Source organism: Rutidosis leptorrhynchoides, chromosome 2, assembly GCF_046630445.1.
Source record: "Rutidosis leptorrhynchoides isolate AG116_Rl617_1_P2 chromosome 2, CSIRO_AGI_Rlap_v1, whole genome shotgun sequence".
Lineage (NCBI taxonomy): Eukaryota > Viridiplantae > Streptophyta > Magnoliopsida > Asterales > Asteraceae > Rutidosis > Rutidosis leptorrhynchoides.
In genome coordinates this window covers 545,319,019-545,328,796 of record NC_092334.1, presented here as the reverse complement: position 1 = coordinate 545,328,796, position 9,778 = coordinate 545,319,019, and the positions used below count along the sequence as shown (strand labels likewise).

The window sequence follows — 9,778 nt, the reverse complement described above, 5'->3', positions numbered from 1 at the left end:
ATAGGTACAAATAAAGAGATTCATGAAGTCATTCAACTTCTAAAGAAAGAATTTAAAATGAAAGATCTCGGAAAAATCAAGTATTGCTTTGGTTTACAGATTGAGCATATGCCTAATGGTTTACTTGTACATCAAACAAATTATACCAAAAAGGTTTTAAAACGCTTCAATATGCACAATGCAAAACCATTAAGTACTCCTATGGTGGTTAGATCACTCAATGTTGACACTGATCCATTTCATCCCCGAGAAGAACATGAAGATGTTCTTGGTTTAGAAGTTTCATATCTTAGTGCAATTGGAGCTCTTATGTACCTTACAAATTGTACGAGACCTGACATTTCTTTTGTAGTTAATTTGTTGGCAAGGTTCAACTCAGCTCCTACCAAAAGACACTGGAATGGGATCAAACACATATTTCGATACCTTCGAGGAATTACTGATTTAGGATTATTTTATTCTAACAATTCAAAACAAGATTTAGTTGGTCATGCAGATGCAGATTATTTATCTGATCCACATAAAGCTAAATCTCAAACTGGATATGTATACCTAAATGGAGGTACCGCAATATCATGGCGTTCTAAAAAACAAACACTTGTTGCAACATCATCAAATCATGCCGAAGTGATTGCATTACATGAAGCTACTCGGGAATGTTTTTGGTTGAGATCAATGACACAACTCATTACTGATTCTTGTGGACTAGAACATGATAAAAGTCCAACAACTATCTATGAAGATAATGCAGCTTGCATAGCACAGATGAAAGAAGGGTTTGTCAAAAGTGACCGAATAAAACACATACCTCCTAGATTTTTCTCATACACTCAAGACCTCATTAAGAACAACCAGATTGAAATGAGATATGTTCAATCCAGCAAAAACTCTGCTGATCTTTTCACCAAAGCACTTCCAACTGCTATTTTCAGAATGCATACTCACAATATTGGCATGAGGCATGTTCAAAAGATGTAACAGCTCAACAATATCTACTTGGGGGGGGAGTCAACTCTATGCTGCACTCTTTTTCCCTTAGCTAAAGTTTTTTCCCACTGGGTTTTTCTTTAGCAAGGTTTTTAACGAGGCAGTACTAGTTGATCCCTAATGAAATAAAATTGTCATCCAAGTGGGAGTGTTATAAATCTCAAAAGTCAAGCAAGTGGATGACCAACTTATTTCACCAAATCCATTCATTATTTTCATGTTGAATTTTGAGGCTTTTGTATAGTAACATTAGTATTATAAGTCTATTGTGTACTAATTTTTCTAAAAAATATCATTCTTACTTCTTCTATACTTTCTCTCTATTATACTTTGCATACCATTATAATTTATATAATAAATTAGGCCACTATAGGTAACTATAAACTAACGATATTACAACAGTAAACACTTTTATCCCAAAAAAAAAAATAAAAAAAAAAAATCAAACACTCAGTATTAAACACTTGATCAAAAACAAATACAAACACCCAAATCATACAGCAGAATCAATCAAGTTTCAACAAGCACAAATTTTTAACTAAAATTTAAACATGAGTAAATTACCAAAATAGTCCTCGTGTTCGTTTATTTTATCCCAAATAGTCCCTCCCAATTATTTACTGCAAAATCAGTCTTTATTTGCATTTTGAAGTCCCAAATCAGTCCCTGTGTTTGTTCATTTTAGTACAAATAATCCCTGGTAACATGAACAACAATGCGCTTGAGACTCTGTTTTCGAAAGGCTATAACTTCTAAACCGTAAATCCATTTTTGATGAATAAGCTATAGATAGGAAGGTGAGATAGTCAATTTTTCGTTGGTCAGGTCATAATAGGTTAAATCAAATTTTTTGGGACCCGAAACGTCCCGTAAAGTTGCTAAAAAAACCAAAAAAATCAGATTTTGGTTTTTTTCAGCAAATTTACGGTACGTTTCGGGTCACATAAAATTTGATTTAACCTATTATGACCTGACCAACGAAAAGTTGACTATCTCGCCTTTCTATCTATAGCTTATTCATCAAAAACGGAGTTATGGTTTAGAAGTTATAGCCTTTCGATAACCGTCTCTCAAGCGCACTGTTGCTGCTATCCGCTGTTTTCCTTCAGCAGTTATAGCCATACAGTCAGTTTTAGATTCCATTTTAAACGCGTTTAAACTCGACAAAACATATAGTATATCTTTTTAAAGCTCGTTGGGTCTACTTCATAACCCAGTTATTAGTTTTCTCCATAACTTACTCATTTTCATTTTACGAGTCCGCAAAATAGGCCCGAGAGTCATATCAGATTTTGGTTTTCTTCAGCAACTTTACGGTACATTTCGGGTCCCATAAAATCTGCTTTAACCTATTATGACCTGACCAACGAAAAGTTGACTATCTCACCTTCCTATCTATAGCTTATTCATCAAAAACGGATTTACGGTTTAGAAGTTATAGCCTTTCGAAAACAGTCTCAAGCGCACTGTTGTTCATGTTACAAGGGATTATTTGTACTAAAATGAACAAACACAGGGACTGATTTAGGACTTCAAAATGCAAATAAGGACTGATTTTGCAGTAAATAATTGGGAGGGACTATTTGGGATAAAATGAACGAACACAGGGACTAAAATCAATCAACTTTTCAATAATCACAACTTTATTGCATACCCATAAAATGTGATTTACTTTTAAATAATTGCGGTCAAGTTGTAGCCATCCTTCATGTGTTACCACTATTAGGCCCAATAATTGTTTGAACACTAGTAGGGCTGTTAACGAACCGAATTCGAGTCAAGCAATAAGACCTTGAGCTCGGCTCGTTTAACTTTTGCTCGGTTCGAACTCGACTCGAACTCGATAAAATAATTTATATTTTGATCGAATTCGAACTCGAATATTATTTTTAAGTTCGAACTCGAACTTGATACTCGTTTAAAAGTTTTAACTAAATTTTCTGCTTAAGTTTGATGCTCGATTTTAACTACAACTCGAGCTCGTTTAAGATCTTAAGATCTTTTTGTAGTTAAATTAAATTAAATTTATATTTACAATACTACAAAAAATAACAAAAACTTACAGCTAATTTTGTTGAATAGATGCATATATATATTAACACAAAATTGCATTTTATCATCTCTTTTTATAGTTGAACCCTCGTTTGTAACTCTCTTTCCCCATTCAATGTGGGATGAACTTTCTTTACTTTTTGTATATTTCTCATGTTTTAAATATTTTTATCCATATAATAGTTAATGATTTACTTACAGTGAAATAGCAAATCTCTATTTGTATAAATTATCTATTTTGAGTTAACTTTGATATCCAACTTATCACGAGCTAAATTGCAGCGCAAAAACAATAAAATCGAAATTACCAGTGTAAAACATTCACATCATTCTTCTAAGAGGACTAAAGATAAATCTCTTGAATCCGTCGTTTTTTGTTATCTCCAATAGTGGCAGAGTAGGAATAGGTTGAATCCTATGATTTGTTTTTCTCGTGAAGGATCATTCTGACCCATTTGTACAACTGCATAATTGTGTAGATTGTATATCAAAAGTTATAGTAATTCAATTTGGCTTTTCAAAAAGTTATAAAATATAAATCTCTGTAATCATTCAAAAATAATTTAATGAAAATAAGTCTAAGTTTAATTAAGCACTTACCAAATATAATAAATATGTATCACTTACCACATGAATATATAACCAGCATGATCGTGCAGTGATTCACATCAAATCAATACCATGGTTTTAGATAAAGATATCAAATCCTCCATCGAATTTGTTATGAATTTAAGATAAATATCGATCGTTAGATTTCAGAGGAAAAAAAAAAAGATATATATATATATATATATATATATATATATATATATATATATATATATATATATATATATATATATATATATATATATATATATATATATATATATTGGATATGCGAGGAAACCCTCTTATGAACGTGCACATTGGCTCCCCCATAGAAGGTAAAACCTCGGGTAATCAAACCCTCCTAACGCGAGACCTGGTACCGGGTGAATTGCGCATTATGCGCACCCTCTAGTCACACTCCCTTTTTGAACAACTTGGCATAGCCAGGAATTGAACCCGGGTGGTGTGCTTCATTGGGCAACTCGGTGGCCACTCAGGCAAGCCTGAATGATTTATTGAATATATTTACGAATATGAATTTGGGAGAAAATAAACGAAAGTTGGGTGGTGGTGGATGGTGGTGGTGTGAGTGGTATTGGATGGAGGAGGTGTGTGATGGTGGTGGTTGGTGGTAGTGGTGGTGGGTGGAGGTGGAGGTTGGTGGGTAGTGGTGGTTGGTGGTGGTGGTGGTGGTGGGTGGTGGTGATGGTAGCGGTAGGTGGTGGTGGGTAGAGGTAGGTGGTGGTTGGTAGAGGTAGGTGGTGGTCGTGGTAGGTGGTGGTTAGTGATGGTAGGCGGTGGGTGGTGATGGTGTGGTGGTGTTCGATGGCGGAGGTGTGTGATGGTGGTGATGGGTGGAGGTGGTGTTTGATGGGTTGTAGCGGTTGGTGGTGTGGTGGTGGTTTGTGGTGGGTGGTGGTGGGTGGTCGGTGGTAGGTCGGTGGTGGTGGTGGGGGTGGTAGTGGGTGGTGGTGGTGGGGGGTGGTCGTGGTGGAGGTAGGTTGTGGTAGTGGTGTAGGTAGGTGGTGGTGGGTGGGTGGTGGACGGGTGGTGGTGATGTTGGTGGCAAGTGGTGAGTGGGTGGTGGTGATGGTGGCAGTATGTGGTGGTGGGTGGAGGTAGGTGGTGGGTAGTGATTGTAGGTGGTGGTGGAGGTGGTGGCTCGGTTCGTTAACAGCCCTAAGTATAAGAAATCGTTCAACTACAGTTTTGAATAACCATCGTTCAGATCTGGAAATGCTTACCATTGTTGGGCCCTAATAATCAGAGGCGTCTTTGGACATAGGCAAGATAGGCAACTGCCTAGGGCCCAAAAAGTTTGAAGGGTCCAAAATTTTAAATATGTATATGTATATATATATATATATATATATATATATATATATATATATATATATATATATATATATATATATATATATATATATATATATATATCTCAAAATATTCTATTTAGTTAAATAAAAAATTGTCAATTAAAGTTGTAATATTGTTATTTTAAATAGTTAAATGCATTGTAAGTATATATACAAATTGATAAATTTAAGTATTATCTTTTTATATGTATTAAAAAATTAAATGTGTGTGATGATCCATTTTTGTTTTCGCCTAAGGCCTTCGAATTGTTGAGACGGTCATGCTAATAACCATCGTTGAGATCTGCAACCACAAAAAGCCCCAAATCCTTCATCTTTCAACACAACCCTAACACAATCAAACACACCTTTAATCTTTCAACACAACCCTCACCTCTTTTGTTCAGATCTAAAACACTGAGTCGAAAGCATGTGAGTCACCGGTGTCGTCATCATTATCATCAACGTACGAGAACCGTGGTCTCTGGTCGAAACTAGTGTGACGGCGGTGGTGGTAAAACGACGGTAATGGTGGTAACACGACAGCAATGGTAGTAGCCGGCCGGATCTTATCGTTTTTTATGATCGAAGTGTTTTTCCATATCTGAACGATGGTAGTAACGGTGATGTTTTTTCAGCTTTGACGGTTTACGGCGATCGATTGTGAAATGAGAAAGTAACGAGTTTTAGTGTAATACGTAGTATTATTAATTACATTAATTGTCTACTTATGTAAGACTGTAATGAAGAAAGATAGGAATTTTATTTTGTTCATGTCATTTTAAATTTTAATTTGCATCCTATTTTCGAACAACTGCTTATATGTTTTGTACATTATTTTTGTATCAATAATCAACAAAAATCAATGTGCACTCTGGTTTGAAAGAGCATGTGAAATGAGAATTAAAAGAAGAAAGAAAGTTAAACGCTTATAATATTGAATGGACAAAACTACCCTCACATGCAACACATATGATCAACTTTAACGGGAAAATTCAACGGTCATTAGACTGAATCTAACGCGGCGTCAGATGGGGGTCCGTCAGACGAGTTGGCATAAACTGACGCCCCTGACGCCATTATCGGGGGGGGGGGGGGGGGGGGCGTCAGTTTTTGACGCTGGGGGGCGTCAGTCGGCTTTTTGACTGAAAAAAACGGGCTTCAAATGGTGGCGTGGCAGCAAATGATTGGGTGGAGTAATATATCTGTTACCCAACAGATATATACCCGTTTTTTTTTTTTTTTTAAATCAATTTTTACTCTATTTTACTCCTATTTAAACCCCAACAATCATATCATTTTTCACACAATTCATCTTACTTAATCTATTTCTTTCTACTTTTTATTTTTTTTACACAAGTTTATTAATAAATGGGTTCGAGGTTACGGGGGTCAAATTCCGACTCCGAAGATTTGCGGATTGTTCAATTAATTCAAGAAATAGAAGATGATGATTCCGAAGTCGAATCGGCACCATCTATTCCGAGAGTTAGAGGTTACATTCCTAGGGAACGGGAGGTTGCTGCACAACGTTTGTGGGATGATTATTTTTGTGAGACGCCAAAATATCCACAAAGAAAATTTAAACGCCGTTTTCGCATGCGAATACAATTATTTCTCCGGATAGTGCAAGGTATTACTACTTTCCAAAGTGATAATATTCCAGAATATTTTACTTACTTTTCTCAACGAGTTGATGCTATCGGTAGGCCTACATTTACTATTTTACAAAAATGTACGTCGGCTATACGTCAATTGGCGTATGGCACCGCTCCCGATATGTGGGATGAATATTTGCAAATGAGTGAGCAAACATCAATACTATGTCTAGATTACTTTTGTATGTGTATTATTACATTGTACAAAAGGGAATACATGCGATCTCCTAATGAACACGATGTTGCTAGATTATATAGTGCTCACGAGGAGAGACATGGGTTTAGGGGTATGCTCGGGAGTATAGATTGTATGCACTGGGAGTGGAGAAATTGTCTTCTTGCTTTAAAAGGACAATACACTAGGGGTGATCACAAGAAACCGACCCTTATGCTTGAAGCTGTTGCTTCTTATGACTTGTGGATTAGGCATGCTTTTTTTAGGATGGCGGGTTCCAACAATGATATCAACGTTTTGAACCAATCACCTATATTTGATAAACTTAAGAACGGAACATTTCCATCCGCACCATTTTAGGTAAATGGGCATGAATATAGCAAATGATATTACCTTGCGGATGGTATATATCCCGATTGGGCAACTTTAGTTAAAGGATATTCATGTCCTACTGAAGAACCAACGATTAAGTTTAGAAGATATCAAGCTAGTGCCCGAAAGGATATAGAGAGGGCGTTTGGGGTTCTTCAAGGTCGTTTCCATATTATACGCATAGCTTCACGAAGTATGAGCGTTAACAGGATGCGAAGAGTGATGGAATGTTGTCTCATATTACATAACATAATACTTGAAGATAACGGCTTTGAACTTTCTAAATGGGAAGAAAGATTCACTACCGAAGAAATGAAAAATGGTATGGAACGTATACGAAACAGAGGACGGGATCGAGATATCATCGCAAGAGAAATAAGGGATCGAGATATGCACAACCAACTCACCGAGGATTTAGTCGAGCATATTTGGAACCTTCCACCGACTTTTCGCAATGCGAATTAGTTTTTTTTTTTTAATCTATGTAATCGTCAATCTATGTACTTTTAAATTCTTATCAAAAATTAATTATGTATTTTTTATAATGTTATTTATTTTATTTTGTTGTATTTATTTACCATTTTAAATCATTTGAAAAAAAATAAAATAAAAACTGGTGAACCCTACTGAATTTGACACTGGCATTTGACATTTGGGGTTATTGGGGGGTCAAAATTTGACACTGCCATGTCACAGGCAGATGCACTTTTTGAGCCAAAAAGTACAAATCTGCCTGTGATGTCACAGGCAGGGTTAGAAACAGTCTTAGATCAATGGACCAACCACAAAACATTTACATAGTTGGGTGACCAACCACATCAAAAATAAACATAAATGGCTATCGTGCATTTTTTTTTTGACAAACATTAGTGACCAACCGCGTAATTATGTCTAATGAGTTTCATATAAAGTCTGTGTAATGATACATCCATATTCTATATATGTTCTAATTCTCGTTCTGTAACAATTTAGGGGATTTTTTTACTTAAATGTATGTCATCTCGAGTTCAAAACTAAGAAGAGAAGCAGAGAAAGGGGTAAATAAGATTAGTTAGTTAGTTAGTTAGTTAGTTAGCTCCGCTCTTGAGTAGGAAAGAAAAGGGAAATGTATAAAATCTTCTTTTCTTTCTTAGAAGATTTTGAGGATGACTTTTATCTTTTTTATAACAAATTATACTCCAACAATCGCCCAACAACATTGTCCAACATATAAGCTTATGAGTCCCTCGAGAATCTAAAATAAATTGATTGGTGATAGAGGGAAGTTCACATAGGGCATTATTTCTTTCCTACTTCCGATGTGCGATGATGATGATGTGCATAGCCCATCATATTTGCTCATTGGGCTTGCACTTAGTCTTGACATAGGAAAGGCCCATGAACCTCCCCCACAACCCTACTCCCTCTCTATAAATAGAGGGGTCATTTTCCCATTTTTCCCATCTCTCATATTTCTCACTCTAGTTCACTCTCTCTCATCCTTTCACTCTCACACACAACTTAAGGGTTTTTGCTTTCATAGGATTTTTTCCCTCACGGACCAACTACCCGATCTAACCGGAGTGCCTTTAACCATCGACCACCCTCTCGAGATCATCATCTCGATTCGGGTTATCATGGTAACCGGGCCGGAGTGTTGATAGCGTTGACCCTCAAAACCCCTCGTTTGTTGATCGAGACTATCTCTGCCCTTAGTTGCGGATTGTGCTTGATCAGATGACTTTCATCTTTTTTATACTCCAACAAAATCTAGAGAATTCGAGAACATAGAGCAGTCCAGGTGCATGTAGATTTAAGCACGGTACAAGTTGGATAAATTTTATATAAGTTGACAAAAGTCACTCCGAACACTTATAATGATTTAAACGACAACTATAGCAAAACATCCTCAACTTACATTTTTAATAGACACAAGAAGTAATTTAACTCATTATAATGCAGATGGAATCATAGTTGATACCTGAAATGCCGAGTAAATAAGCTTCTTGATAATGTTTTCCAATAAGTACCTCCTTTATTACTACGTAACTACACTACTAGAGGCACTAATAAGACTTCTTTTCCTCTAGTTATTACATCATTATAACTACTAAATGCTAGAAACTAGTGAGTACTTGAATAGAGTTTCTTTGGATTGAATTGAAATAGAAATGAAGTGTGTGTAAAATGAACGATAATGGTCTCCTTTTATAGTGAACTGGGTCGCCAGTTTTGAAGCCTGGGTCGCTAGTTTTAAAGCGTGGGTCGCCAGTTTCAAAGCCTGTGTCACCAATTGAAGATTTCAAGTCGCCAGTTAAAGATCCGGGTCCAGTTTATGCTAACTGGGTCGCCAGTTAGCTCAACTGGGTCGCCAGTTGTCTAACTGGGTCGCCAGTTAGCTCAACTGGGTCGCCAGTTGTTGATTTGGAGTCGTAGTTTTATTTCCTGAGTCGCTAGCTTCATTTTAGGGTCTCCAGTTGTTGTAACCGGGTCGCCAATTTTAGTAACCGGGTTGCCAGATTAAGTAACTGGGTCACCAGTTCCATAACAAACTTTAGGTGGTTGATTTCACGGATGAATCTCTCTGATAGTTGCGCTTTATCTTGTCT

General features: G+C 36.5%; 1 protein-coding gene across 1 annotated transcript; it reads left to right on the top strand.

Moving 5' to 3' along the window:
- Positions 1-6,356: 6,356 nt before the first annotated feature.
- On the top strand, positions 6,357-7,178 carry LOC139889663 (uncharacterized). The gene has a single exon (XM_071872601.1). It carries the CDS (start codon positions 6,357-6,359, stop codon positions 7,176-7,178), a length of 822 nt encoding a protein of 273 aa, XP_071728702.1.
- Positions 7,179-9,778: the final 2,600 nt, after the last annotated feature.

Bases quoted from the DNA above. Each gene is read 5' to 3' on its own strand.
- LOC139889663 (XM_071872601.1), top strand. From the start codon at position 6,357: ATGGGTTCGAGGTTACGGGGGTCAAATTCCGACTCCGAAGATTTGCGG.